At 37.8% G+C, this 15,443-nt stretch overlaps 1 protein-coding gene and 1 long non-coding RNA gene across 3 annotated transcripts in view; one reads left to right on the top strand and one right to left on the bottom strand.

Annotated features, from left to right (window-relative positions):
- LOC5572482 (ubiquitin-like modifier-activating enzyme ATG7) overlaps positions 1–15,443 on the bottom strand; it is a 66,101-nt gene that overhangs the window by 22,575 nt on the left and 28,083 nt on the right. For both annotated transcript variants that reach the window (XM_021850427.1, XM_001660380.2), the window contains 5 exons: positions 8,081–8,436; positions 7,805–7,999; positions 7,596–7,740; positions 7,356–7,514; positions 7,103–7,291 (listed from right to left, as the gene is read on the bottom strand). In XM_021850427.1, coding sequence (XP_021706119.1) covers positions 7,103–7,291; positions 7,356–7,514; positions 7,596–7,740; positions 7,805–7,999; positions 8,081–8,436 — 1,044 coding nt within the window. The remainder of the gene's footprint in view (positions 1–7,102; positions 7,292–7,355; positions 7,515–7,595; positions 7,741–7,804; positions 8,000–8,080; positions 8,437–15,443) is intronic.
- Positions 10,059–10,431, top strand: LOC110678031. Its single transcript, XR_002501404.1, has 3 exons — positions 10,059–10,191; positions 10,257–10,332; positions 10,390–10,431. It is a non-coding gene; the product is annotated as an uncharacterized LOC110678031 (long non-coding RNA).

Here is a 15,443-nt window from a genome sequence, read left to right on the forward strand (position 1 = left end):
ATTGGTCGACTAGATCCGCAGATATTCCAAAATTCTTTGGGGGACCGACGCGTAGTCATAACCCACGTAAATATCTCAGGCTACAGACTTTTAATCGTATTCGGATATTCACTTCGGAACGATATATTAATACGAGTATGTTGTGAAAATATGAAGCAATTTGGTGCAGCCGTCTTTGAGTAATGAGCATTTATGTTTCTTGTACTACACTGGACAAATAAACACACTTAAACGGTTTCGCCGAGAACCCAACAGCTGATATCTCGGTAATAATTTGACGATTCTCGGTAAAACTTTTACCGAGATCTCGGTAAACGTTTACCGAATCTCGGTAACGTTCGCCGAGATCTCGGCAAAAAATTCGGATTGCCGAAATCTCGGTAAAATAAGTACCGAGATTTGGCGTTAAAATTTACCGAGCTCTCAGCTGTTGGGTTCTCGGCGAAAAATTTTACTGAGGTCGGTGAAATAATTTAAGTGTGAAGATCTTGAAAACTCTAAAAAACTTCATATAGTAATTTTCAGATATCTCCAAGAATACTGAAGCGATTTGTATGATTTCTTCAGAGTAGCTCCTCATTACATGGCATTGTATAGCACACATTTTATTTTTTTGATAAATCGACCAAAATCAAAATGGTCGTTAAAGACATTTTATATGGAAAATGTCGGTCCCCCAAGGAATATCGGAATATCTTCAAAACTAGATCATCAATGTTTATTATCGACACAGATTCTTAAACTAGAAGAGTTTTTTGAGGTGTCGTGAAAAAATGGTGCAAAAATATCAAAAAAAAAACAAAAAAGTCATCGCGATTTGAATATTTGTCTAGCGGTAAAAAATGAAGCTGCCGGTAGAAGGGTTAATTGTGCATGAAATCAAATTACTTCCCAAAGGTTGATCGCATATCAACCGAGAAGTTCAAGATTAATCTCGTAATATCTGAAAAACGGTTGCATCTAGTATTCTACAATATCTAGGAGACAGCTACCTTCTTAGCAGACTGTATGTAAGGGACCTTTTTGGATCATTTCAAATTCAAATCAAATGAACTTTTGATTGAAATAACCTAGCAATTTTTTTTTCGGGAACAAAAGTTTTGGGTGACCCCTAGGGGAGCTTCCATAAAAAAAGTTACAAATTGTGACTTAGGGTTGTTCTGGGCCCGAAAATTCAAACAGCTCGCAACAGCTCGTGGGCTTCGTGGCCTTGCGGTTAGCGGCGTCAGTCGTCTAGGCGTATTGTGCCACGAGGTGTGGGTTCGAATCCCGCTACAGTCGGTGAAAACTTTTCGTCAAACGAAAAATTCATCGCTGGGCTACTGGATGTTTCGTGTTGTCCGTTGCCTAATCTTAGTAATCGTTCAGTCTGTGCAGCAAATGTGCTGAAGACGGTGTAAATTGTTTTTTTTTTAAATTGTCATTTTTTAAAATCAGTGTGTTGACCAAATTTAGCTCTATTGGACTTAAATGAAAGGTACCGTCAAACGGGGTGACTTGAAACACTTTTCAACTTCAATCAACCAAAAACATGATCTAAACGTCATTTAAAAATCTAAATTCCCTGTAGAACTTTTAATGGCTGGCCCGCCTACAGAATGGATGACAGAAGATTGAGTCGAATTATTTTGTCATGTCAAAAGTCATTAAAAAAGTGAAATTTTTTAAACGTCCTGTTGTTCATGTATTTAAAGCATTCAAACCAGTCAAGAGCATTTTGAATACGTTTTTGTAAGAAAATAATTGAGCTATGTTTGTATGGGAAAAAGAGGCGTTAAATCATCAAAGTCCAATATCTTAACTGAACAATATATTTAACAAGTGTTTGTAGTTGATTGATGAATTATTACTCTTTTGATTATAAAGTAGACCTAACACAATAGTTTTTCACTTTTATAAAACTCTAAACTGCCCCTCTTTGCACAACAGTCCCATGTTGAAAAACGACAAACTGAGAAAAAGACGATTGAAATGTGGAAACAATTTCGCTCCATTTTGATTCTCTATTCGGCCTAAAATGTGTTATATTTCTACATATCACTATTTGTTGAGTACACGAACATACCTAATAAATTTCTTTTGAATTCAAGTTGAAAATTTGCATAAAAATGCACAAAAATCGTAGCGAGACTGTTATGCGATTATATACAATATAATATACCAATATAATTGCATACCAGTCCCATTATACTCATCGGCTCGTTCGACAGCTACTAAAACACTCAATGTTATTAACGCACTGGTTGATTCATTTGCTATTTATGTTCTTTGACCATAAAAAATAGTTATTGTAGTACAGTCAATCTCTGTAACTCGATGTTAAGGCGACTATCGAATTAGGGAAATATCGTGTTAAAAACACACAATCAGAGTAACTTTCGTTCAAGGGACCATCAAAGTATCCATGAAAACTCACATTTACTACACATTCTATAACTCGATATCGAGATACGGAATAGCGAGTTACGGATAGTTTACTGTATGTCCATGGATGAATCACCAGATAAAAAACATTGGATTGAATGATTTCTCAAAACACACGTCATGATGTGGAATGCGCTTACAGTCATGAGAGATCCAGAAGATCATTTTTTGGATACTGATTCAGGACGAAACTTCCTGTATTTTCCCAATAAGCAGATGAAGAAGACGATAATCGCTGATGGTTTTTATATGGAAATCTTGCTTTCGCGTTGAAAAGTTTTTATTTTCCACACTTCCAAGTACTCCTTGGGGCAGTTTTATCAGTTATTGAAAAACGCAAAATTAAGTTTTAGTTCAATATTCCTGAGCACCAGCAAAGAATCGTTTTAAGTAGGTATACAAAATTTGAATCAAAAATTGTAGAATGAAATATATTGTTTTTGGTCCTAGTTTATTGTTATCCTCCTCGTACCACCCAGATGGTTACGGACATAAAAGAAAATTAATATTTGTATAAGCCTTATCTAAAATGAACATTAATTATGCATCATAATTGAAAATACATAATTATGTGTGACATCCACTAATTAAAAAATATTTTCGAAACAACGTAAATACATGACATTTACAATGCCGTAAGCATGTATGTTTTAAATACAGTCAAACCTCCATGATTCGATATCTGAAGGGATCATCGACTCATGGAACAGAAATGCTTTGGAAAGCTGTTTGAGCGAATCATCATAGTTACCCTTAAATTTTGTTTCTAGTATGGTTCCATGAGTCGATATTACAACATAGAGCATCGAATCATGAAGGTTTCACTGTATAATTGATGTCCCTTTACTTCGCTACACATCAGTGTATAACTAGTATTACCGAGAGACCGAATGTAACACTAGAAGTGGTACCCATTCTGAGCCCGACCGCTATACGGACTTTGATGTGACTGTTATGCGAATATTTTCAAGATGGGACAACACAAGTGGGGTTTGTTTTTATACAAGTTAGGAACAAAGGCTACTTGTTTAGCAGTTTTTATCGAGCTTCGGACGATGTTGAGTTGATTTATGCAAAAAACGCAAATCGGTCAAAAGTCGACATGGGACTGTTATGCGATTATGGGCAGTAAATTGCTTAGAAATAAAGTGTTGCAAGTCACCCCGCATAGGTACATTTTAATAAAAATGATTTTTATTAAAAAGTTGTTGCTACAATTTCGTAAAATAAATTTCGCCATATTATCAATTATAAGTTATAAAAATACCATGAGAGTATTACTTTTGTAAATTAAATCTATTTCATGTTTTCAGGTCACGATTTTGAACCTCCATCAAATATCAGTTTTCAAGACATTCAAAAGAATTATGTTTAATGTATAAACATATTTATAATAACAGCTTTTTTCGTGGCCCCTACTTGAATTGTGAGTCACACGTATTGAAGAACCGATTTAAAACAAATTTTGTTTTGAAATTTGTGTTTTATAGTGAAATTTAGTTGTAAATTGCAATGTGTTGCAAGTCACCCCGCCGTAGCAAGTCACCCAGTTTGACGGTACACATGTCTAGTTTCAGAAACCCTCCCGGAGATCCGGATTTTGTCACTGTGGCCACCATGGGCGTAAATAGCCGTCAGACTTGAGGGGGGCCACGGCCCCTTCTCATGAGAGATAAAATTGTGAAGGATTTAGATAAGTTTACAGTGTTTGTTTCGATAATATTAGTGAACTGATTAAAGTGGCGCACTTTCATACAGATCTAGCTCTACCAAAACCTAAAAATCGTCTAAAATTGATTGATCAACTTTCCATGCTACCAAATGTCACTTTTTATGGAAAAATAGTAAACGTGTTCAAAAATCTATTTTTTTTCTGTTATATTTCCAAGATGACGTAGGTATTCAACTCAATCTCAATCAAGGTTCAAGATCAATGTGAAATTCTACCCTCTTGAAGCCAAAAAAAAAACTAGCCTTTAAAGAAAAAAAAACTGCTTGCTCGTTAGAAAATATGGATTATTTTTGCTCGACATTTTAAAATTGATTGATCAACTTTCCATGCTACCAAATGTCACTTTTTATGGAAAAATAGTAAACGTGTTCAAAAATCTATTTTTTTCCTGTTATATTTCCAAGATGACGTAGGTATTCAACTCAATCTCAATCAAGGTTCAAGATCAATGTGAAATTCTACCCTTCTTGAAGCCAAAAAAAAAAAACTAGCCTTTAAAGAAAAAAAACTGCTTGCTCGTTAGAAAATATGGATTATTATTGCTCGACATTTTATTTCTCTAAACCTCTCGAAACCAAAATTTTAACATAGCATTGAATAATACCATTTTTTGTTAGAGTTAAGGACTTTACATCTTAAAGCTGCTTGGCGATCATCATATTGAAGGATTGAAAGTTTTTTTTTATTTTTTTTTTTCAAAAAACTGTCTTTATTAAACTCGTTTGATTACAGTGGTTTGAAGAAAGCAAAATGGAAGCTATTTTGCTCAAAGATTTTATAATATCCAATTAGAGTAGAGTAGGGCAAAAGTACAAACTAAGTGGTATAATTATTTTTTTTCATAAGAACGATAGCAGTTGTAAATAAATAAATACCCACAGTGATCTATCATCTTATTTTTTTTTATAATTTTGCTGAGCAAATTTGCATTAACATATTTACCCATTTTTAGTTATAACAATTTCAAAATTGATTGTCTTAAACGATCTTTTGCCCCACCGATGGAGCAAGAGTTAGAATCTAGTGTAAAGCAAAAGGCCGCTGGCCACACAATCAGGCAAATTTTGCTAAACTTAAAGATAATATGTGGATTTGGAGTAATTTGTAAATTTCTCCCCGAGTTTATATGTGGGTTGAACTTTTGCCCCGCTGATTCGAACTTTTGCCACACTATGGCCCAAAAATTGATTCCAAGCATTTATGTAGTAACTAATATACCTCAGAGCATCCTGATGATAGGCCTAGAAACGCCCTTACATAAAAAATCGAAGATAATTTTATCCTTATTTGTTTCCAAGCAAAGAAAGTTTGACCAAAAATTACAATTTTTACGTTAAAATACAACAAATAGCTATATTTTTTTCCAAATCTCGAACCTTTGGCCCACATTACTCTATTGTTCAACTTTGGGCTACTAAAAATCGAAAAAGAAATCCGGTTTCAAAATTAAAATGTAAGACTGAAAAATACTTATTTACTGAAAAATACAAAAGCTCATTCTTGAAAAACAATCAATTTTCATAAGGGAGACTGACATAGATGTAAGTGAATGTCTAACAAACGGCTGTGTCGTTTGACTTGGTAAAATAAGGAATCTGAGCCAAGAGAAATTAAAAAATATTTTGTGATTTTACATGCACAAAATTCTAATGTTAGTGTAACTTACAGAAAACCGTTTGCAGTTAGTCTTTCTAGATTTGTTCAAACTTGCAATAAAAAAATAAACATAAAACAAAGCAGTACATCGTCGATATTTCGTCATCAATCTAGAGGCAAGTTTTATCTAAGTAACGCAACATCTTCTAATTACAGAAATTTTACATGAATGCTGATATATTTAAAACAATAAAACAACTCTGAACAGGATTGATGTGGGGACGGACCTGGTGTAGTGGTTAAAACACACGCCGAGGACCTGGGATCGAATCCCATCCCCGAGATATTCAATTATGACGTCTACTTACCAGCAGCTAATATCTGTTCCTAACGACTCAGATACAAATTTATCGAATGGCTCCTGAATTTGAATACAAAATAATTCAAACTTCGTGAAAATCAAGTTTGATGCATCAATTTTTATTTTTGAGACATGTTTGTTTTAATTTACCATAACTCTCATACACAAATCTTTCCCAGTAACAACAATCGTTCAAGATAATGGATCACAAAATATCGCAGTTTGTTTTAAAATTTGAAGAGACTTTAGTTTTCTAATTGACAATAGAACTACAAATGGATCGAACCAGGTCTGCCAATTTTAAAACGTTCTTCAATGAATTTCAAATCGGGAAAGGGCGGAAAGGAAACAGTATGGCAGTATGTGACATTTTACAAGTACATATTGCTATTACCTGTCAAACAATGACCATCCAGAAATGTATATTCAATCAACATGCATTAAACGTGTTTAGTATCATAAGGGTATTTTTAATACTGAACACTAGTTTCAACTATATAGTCATTACTTTTCCATTTTTTTTTCGGGGGGGCCAACCCCATGATTCAGGGGGGCCCGGCCCCCCCTGGCCCCTCCCTATTTACGCCAATGGTGGCCACCGACACAACCGACCGTGTGCAATGAATGGCGAGGATTCATGTTACTGTGTACTACATTCTTCTTCTTCTTCTTGGCATTACGTCTTCACTAGGACAGAGCCTGCTTTTCAGCTTAGTGTTCAATAAGCACTTCCACAGTTATTAACTGAGAGCATCCTTTGTCAAAGTTGCCATTTTCGCATTCGTATATCGTGTGGCAGGGTACGATTATATTCTATGCCCAGGGAAGTCAAGGAAATTTCCATTACGAAAAGATCCTGGACCGACCGGGAGTCGAACCCAGACACCTTCAGGATGGCTTTGCTTTGTAGCTCCGGAATCTAACCACTCGGCTAAGGAAGGCCCCGTTTAGCCCTTGTGCTGATTTGTTTTTCTAAACTTTGAACTCACCTTTCCATAATACGCTGCCAGCATGGTTGGAAGCCAGCGGCTCTCCCTCGAGTCCGTTAGTAAGAAAATGACATCGTGTTCTTTGATAAGATTCTCCAACTTGTCCAGCGCCTCGTTAGTTTCCTCAAGTTGAGAATCGCCAATTGGATGTCCTGGCATCGGAATTTTCACACAATATCCGGTAGATTTCTAAGGAAAATAGTAGTTTAAACGGTAGGAATCACAAGTGACTGTTTAGTGATGGTGTATTTACAACACAAGGATTAATTTGTTTCAATCTTTGGGCTGCTGTTGCGGCCTTAGGCTTTCCTCCATTCATTGCATCGTCGTAGATATATAAGCTTTGGCGAACCGGGTTTGATAGCGAAACATTACCACAGTCTACGAACGATACGTTTTGAGCTCCCCAAGCCTTGAAAAAAGAAGATACTATTGCAGTTGATATCCAGAAATATTAATGTGGCATATACAACAACTGTCGTTATACACATACCAATAATGACCGAGCAACTCCACAGCCTAAAGTACCGGCCCCAAGCAGAAGAAACTTTGTTCGACTTATGACATCTAGGTCTAGGTTTGGTAGTAATCTCCATTTCATCAGGGTGAGATTCAATGTGATTGATCTTTCCGCTAGACTGAAATTGCAACACAAATGGTAGTGGATCTTAACACATAGCATTGACAAATGTGGCTAATTACATTTGAGGATCCATAACATTGGACATGTCTGCCAATCTTGGGACGAGTTTGCCATTCTCGTTTGCTTCCCATCCAGTCCAAAGACTACTCTCAATACTGTAATCAGTGCCAGGTATTGTAACATGCAGGACTAAACTTGTCTGCAATGTTTGTCGTAGGCAAATAAATTTGATGTCCTTATCCGCAAGTTGTGGGCTGAAAATAAAACTTTTGTTAATATCATGCTGCTAAATGTTTTTGTGTTAAAAAATATGGTCTTTGCAATTTTATACCTACCAGGTGAAAACTAAATACCCGAGCAGTTGCCTCAAAAACCAACTAGGATTTTCGTCCACGGAACGATCCTCACAGCAAATGTACGTGTTATCTAAGTTGATATCTTTGAAATTGTCTTCCTTATGATTATGACAGACTAGATCAGATAACTTGAGTATTGCGTTATTAGATTTGTCATACAAGAATACTAGCTCTGCGGCCATCCGTTGAAAAGCTTGCATTTGTTCCTTAAACCTATCAAGAAGGTCATCTGGGAAGTGGGAGGATAACAGCTGCTGTTCCTTCGGGCAGCTGTACACAACATCGCGTAAGGCAGGAAAAGCAAACCAGTAGTAATACTTATGAGCTTTGAAGTCCTGAAAGGAAAAAGAACCTGCTTGAGAATTGTAAATAGCAGTGGTATACGATACAAAACGAACAGCAATATCAATCAGTTTTTTGTAAGCAAATGCTAAGCTCAACGTTCCTAAAAGAATAAATCTGGTCCAATTGAGTTGTCCTTAGCCTACTGCACAACCCCGGTCAGAGCTTTGGCCATTTTATTATCTGCAAACCACGCCTTGTCCCACCATCAGGAGATTCTGATCATCGTCCAAATATCAGCGAAGAACTCGATGCAAAATTATGCACTACTAGTCTGCCCATACTCGCAAAACGGTCCCATATTATATGGGATTTAATATATAAATGGGACTGTTATGCGAGTATGGGCAGTAGTGGTCCCGGCAAACTTTGTCTTGCCATCAAGTAGTCTGTCAAATGACGCTTTTAAAACTTCCATACAAAGTAACAGATAGTTTTATCCCGTTTTTCTACTGTCCCGGAGACTAATCCTAAACATTTTCCTCATAGTTCCTCATAGAAACACGTTGGAACCCGTAAGCCCGAGTTGCTGCGATCGATAATCGATGTACTCTTCCCGCATCATACAGCAAGCCCACACTGAGCCAATTGATCCGATTATATTTATCTGGAAAATCATATAGGGGCAATGGGGGCAATATGAACATACGGGGCAATATGAGCCACCCCGGTTTTGACCTCAAAAACAGTGTTTAAATGTCTAATGTCATTATGATCTGCTAAAGGATGCCTCAAATAGCCACCACAATAAAACCCGTAAGAATATTCGTTTGAACACTCAAGATATTTACAAAAATGTACAAATTTGTCCTTCGTCATGAAAAGCTTATAATTTTGGCAGTTTTTAATTAAGCCTATAAGACAATTATATTCATAACTCTTGTAAATTTTACCAATCCTTTGAAACTTCTAATCATAATGAACAGTTCGTGAGCGAAATTAGATTTGTTCGTAAACATAATTATTGAAAAACAATATATTATTTTCAAGATGAAGGGGTGGGGCAAAATGAGCCACCTAGATTTAAGCAAAACAAACGATGTTTTGAACATAAAAATGCATTGCCTAAATATACCAGATTATTTTTTTTTACTGCATAGCCATCTTTATGCACCATCACAAGTGGAACACTTTGCTAGAAAACATGTTGAACCAAGTATCGCAATTTAGTACTAGTATAACATGATCTGTTTACTATGTATTATGAAGCTTTAAAAAATATTCTAGCGGCATATTTTTATTATTTATTATTTATCGATTATTTCAAGCAAAGCTAATACAATTTCCTTTCCAATAATGTACTTTTCACCACTAACTCTTCTCTATACTGTTTTAAATAAAAATCATTCGATTGAATGAGGTGGCTCATACTGCCCCGTAGGGTGGCTCATAATGCCCCATATGGTTGGTGACCACGTAGAAAAACATGGTTTTCCGAAAAGTTCCTGACATAATTTGCAAGTTGATGTTAACATTAATTATCGACGTAACATGGAAGATAACATTTTATAGTACAACTCACTTGCATTTAAACCATAATTTTTGCTGTTTTTCTATGCATTTCATGACGTTTTCCTTAGGCGGCCCATATTGCCCCGATCACCCCTACACGCATAAGAATTCATATTTGATAGGTTTTATTAACACCCAATAAAGACTAAATGAAGGTCCAACGAGGTTTAAATAATAACCATATGGAAGCCGTTTGAATTTCACATATAACTTATTGGATATCGTTTACCCATTCGGTAATTGAAAAATCAGATACATGTTATATGATTTTATATTGTGAAAAAAATCTGTTTATATTTAGTACTACGATGGCGGCCACTGCATACAATTTGGTAGCAGATTTTGGTTTAACGACGAGCTTTTGCAAATTTGTAACGGTAAGCTGGTACATATAAGCTTGTCAATAATTATAAAGTTTTATGTACATATTTCAGAATGTGAAACCATTATTTGCGAGCATTTACCTTGCTCGCTGAAAAATTTCGCTGCTGATTCTAGACAACTGAGAACTTTCTAAAGTTCTGTTTGACGATATCTAGGTGAGATGTTTTATTCGGCAGTTAGTTTTGTGCTGAAATTTTGTTAACATGGTTCTATTGTTTTAGATTTGTGTACCGACCATCCCAGATAGCCGTAGCGGTAAACGCGCAGCTATTCAGCAAGACCATGCTGAGGGTCGTGGGTTCGAATCCCGCTGGTCGAGGATCTTTTCGTAAAGAAAATTTTCTCGATTCCCAAGGCATAGAGTATCTTCGTACCTGCCACACGATATACACATGCAAAAATGGTTAATCGGCAAAGAAAGCTCTCAGTTAATAACTGTGGAAGTGCTCATAAGAACACTAATCTGAGAAGCAGGCTCTGTCCCAGTGGGGACGTAACGCCAGAAAGAAGAAGAAGAAGACCGACCATCCTACAACAAAAATAACTTTGCTTCAGGTTCCAGTAGTAACTATGAGATGGTTGGGTAGTGGATCCGAATACCCGGATGATGAAAGATTTGAAGACTGGGGAGATACTTGGTCCCTCTCAAAGCATGTCAAAGAAGAAATCATTTACGTGGATTCTAATACGTTATGTTAAATAAATAATTTTAAAATGTACTACTCTAGCGTATTTTTATTTTTGAGATTTTTTTTTCAAATAATCATGTAGTAAATGCCATTCAAACATTATTTCAGTTTTATTAAAGAACCAATTATTATCTATATTTATTTTGGATGAAATGTATATGATTCTGTCTATAACACCAACTTCCATTGGATTCCATATCCATCGTCTTTATGCTTGAAAGGTATGTGATTTTCATAATGAACGCTATCTATATGATTTCTAAATAAGAGCTATATGGAAAGCATTATGGAAAAAAGCTATATGTTTTTGGTAATGACTTGAACATGATTACTTCTCAGAGTGCATGGTCTCTAGCGCCGTATACGCAGAAGAAGTGGCGAAGGGGACTAACGAAGAGCTGGCAGAAGTCGTGAGATCATTCGCGTCAAACAAGGCACCGGGACTCGATGGTATCCCGAATGTTGTCTTAAAAGCGGCAGTGCATGCGGATCCGGACATGTTCAGGACCACGATGCAACGCTGCATAGATCATGGAATCTTCCCGGATGTTGACAAAAATTGGTGCTACTACCAAACGCGGGGAAACCATCAGGTGATTTGTCGGCGTATAGACCTATCTGTCTGCTAGATACGACGGTCAAGTTATTGGTGAGGTTGATCCTCAACAGGCTAGTACCGTATACGGAAGGTGCGTACGGCCAGTTTGGATTCAGGAAAGGTAAATCTATTCTGGACGCTATCCAGTCGGTCGCCCACGCACTTCACCGCCTCAAGGTACCGGTGCAGTTGTGTAAGCATGATTCTACTGTATAGCACAGGGGAAGGGCAGAAAAGCGTTCTGTTACTGCGAGAGTACCTCAAGGTTTAATCCTGGGCCCGATGTTATGGAATGCGATGTACGATGACGTACTGAGGCTGCCCCTTCCGACGGGTGTTATTGGCTTCGCCGACGATATCACCAATGGTGCAAAACGGTGAACAGTCTGTTCATTCACTACAGAAAAATGCTACCTTTGCTAACGATCACCCGAAGACAAAAACTGTAGAGGCCATCGCATCATTTTATTTTGACATGCACTCACGAATCCGATTCTCTGTGATATTTCTCATATACACACTTAGCTCAAATCACCGAAGTCGGTAATTCGTTTACCGAAATCTCAACAGCTGAACGGTCGGTAATCAGTTCGGTAAACGAACCGATTACAGAACGATCGGTAATTTGAATTTTTCAGCGCAGATGTCAAAACTACCGATCGTTCGGTGATTTTTTACCGAAAAGCTGTAATCCATGACCGCCGGTTGTTTTTTACCCCTGGAAGCTTATCAGCAACATAAAAAATAGACAAAATACCACATATCATCTTCATATTTTTATTTCATCGTCATGATTGTACAATTGTATATGTTCATTCGCGTTTAAGCTTCATTACGACACGGATAAGTAAGGAATCAAGCAAGTCGGAAGATGAAGCCGTCGTTGTTGTTGATGAAAGCTGGCTGCGTTGCTCCCAATATGGGACGAACAAAACGAGTAGCTGTGCTGTGCACGGTGGTTCCTAAAAGCCGTACTGCAAATAATTTTGATTTTTACTTTCGTAATAGTTTTTACACAAAATGTTTGCAGCTTCTGAAGACTCACCAGGAAAAAAAATACATCACAGCAAGCGTCGATGGCGTCAATTTTCAGATTTACCGACTTCGGTAAACTAACAGATTAATTACCGAAACATCGGTTGAATATTTCACCGTTCTCGGTAATGCTGGCGAATTACAGACGCCTCAGTAAAAATGATGACAGATTCACGTCGATTCACCGAAATTCAGTAATTTTGCTGTCAAAAACTGCTTGATTACCGAAACATCTGTAGTTTGGTAAATTACAGATCAGATTCGGTGATTTTATTTACCGAACTCTCATACTCTGTTTGAGTGTGTATCAACCATATATCGGTCAATACTGACATACATTAGTTTGCAACCATAATCAGCCCAATTATTTACAAAATAATAAACGGGAAAAGAACGGTTCCGAGCAGACTTTACTCATCCAGCAATCATGCTCTTTTCACATTTGATTTGTTCTGGTTCTCCGATGCAAGAATCTGTGAGCAAATCGGTCGCTGTTGGTTCGTGAGCGTGGATCCTGCTTAATATTGGTTCATTATGCGTAAACGACATGATGCTTTCCACTACTGGATATCACCCTAGTGGTCTATGGCCAATCGATGGAGGAAGTATTGACAGCAGCGCACTCTATTTCGATAGTTGAGGAATGGATAAAGTCTAAGAAACTAGGACTGGCCCGTCACAAGACTGAGGTGGTGGTATCAGGTATCAGAAGGCCGGCTCCAAAGGCACGTTCCCCACCAGTTGGGAGATTTGTGCCATCGCCATATTTGAGCCTATTTCATCATCTACCCGATGGGAGAGGAAAGGGAAGGGAAAGATGGGAGGAAATAGGAATGGGGTCCCTTGAAGAGGGAAGATCGCATAAGCGAAATGAGAGCATGTAGCTCCATACCACAATGGGTTCGAACAGCGCCCTAAAAAGGGTACTGCAAAACGCATGAGCGTAAAGAGAGCCTATAGCTCATTACCACAGCGGGTTAAGAATAACAGAATGTCCTGAAGAGTCAGGCTTCTGAATTCAGTTTCACTTATGTCGTTTTCGTTTTTAGGAACTGGGTCGGTGATCAACACATAAACAAACCAACGTCAAGTAAATTGTAGTTCGGTCGAACCTGAATCGGGTAAGCGTTGAAACTGTAATTCAGAACGGGTTGCGCCAGTTCCAACCTAGGTTCAAAAACGAATTCGACATTAAGGGGGCAGGATCCGTCATCGATTTTGGAATTTTCAAGAGCAGTTTTTTCGTTCAAAATCAAGAAAATGTACAGGAAAATGTGTTCACTGTATTCTGTTCTCCAACCGAAACACAGTGAACACATTTTCTTGGAATAAGTTTTAGTTTTGAACAGAAAAACTGCTTTTCAAGTTTCGATGATGACGATGATTACGATGACAGAGCGTTGATCGTTAATAAGTGTTTACCAAGTAAGGGATGGTACACAAATTATGTCACGCTCAATTTCAACTTTTTTGACCATCTCCGCCCCCCCCCCCTTTGTGACGTTTTTTGTATGAGCCCTCCAAAATGTTTGTAAGGCTTGTCACGCTTGGCTTGACCCCCTCCCCCCCCTTGAAGCGTGACGTAATTTGTGCATGATCCCTAATTGGAATCGCATTTCCGAAAAAACTGTACAGTTACATATCAGGTGATACGAAGTTCCATAATCGGAGTCACAACTATCACACACAAATGAGTCAGCACGCTGAATATTTGCCATGTGGTAGTTGAGTCGACAGTGGCCTGTCAACGCTCTGACCAAGAGACTGCTATTCTGCTTTGACAGATTTGTTAAATACTTCGCCACCTTTGGAGATGGCTCAGTAATGTACAATTTTGTTTGACGACACGACTCCAAACTATTCCAATATTGCTTGTGCTTATCTGAAGCTTCACCCAGCACTTCGAAATTGGAATAGCCGGCTTAGGGCCAATGAAGTCATGCGATGCTCCATCGCGAGCTAGTTCATCAGCCAATTCATTTCTAGCGATGGAAGAATGGCCAGGTACCCATACAAGGTTTACAGAGTTGACTGAATTCAGTTCCTCAGTTTGAGTTCGACGTGCGATAACAAGCTTCGACCTTGAGTTGGCCGAAGCGAGAGCTTTTATAGCAGCCTGACTATCTGAACAGAAGTCATATGACTTTACCCATTACGCGCTGTTGAAGTGCTGATTGCACTCCACACATAAGAGCAAATATTTCCGCCTGAAAAACGGTGCAGTTTCTACCAAGTGAGTAAAACTTATTCAGCCTTAGCTCACGAGAATATACTCCTGCACCAGCTCTACCTTCAATAAGGGAGCCATCAGTGTAACATACTACATTGTTTGATATACTTCTTTCCAAATAGCCAGACGTCCACTCTTCCCGTGAAGGGAATTGTGTGGTAAATGTCCTGTAAGGAAAGTGACAAGCAATTGTGAGATCACTTGGAGCAAGGACAATTTTGTCCCAATTCACCAAAAGTGGAAACAACGAAGTGGATTCACTGGATTCACAGGATTTTTCTCCAGTAGATCCAGTACCCATAAACGGTAAGAGCAAGAAAGTGCTTGTTGTTTAAGATATATGTGTAGTAGGGTGCCAATGAAAATCGATTTTTCGAATTTCAAAAAATGGTAGTGCTCAAAAGTTTTGTCTCCTCGAAAAAAGTCCCCATGCAAAATTTGAGCTCAATCGGACTTCATTAAGTGGACCCCCAAAGCGGTCAAAGTTTGGCTTTTTTGACCCTTGAAAATACATGACCCTTGGGGTACATGAAATTTTCGAAATCGATTTTT

This window comes from Aedes aegypti, chromosome 3 (genome assembly GCF_002204515.2).
Source record: "Aedes aegypti strain LVP_AGWG chromosome 3, AaegL5.0 Primary Assembly, whole genome shotgun sequence".
Taxonomy (NCBI): domain Eukaryota; kingdom Metazoa; phylum Arthropoda; class Insecta; order Diptera; family Culicidae; genus Aedes; species Aedes aegypti.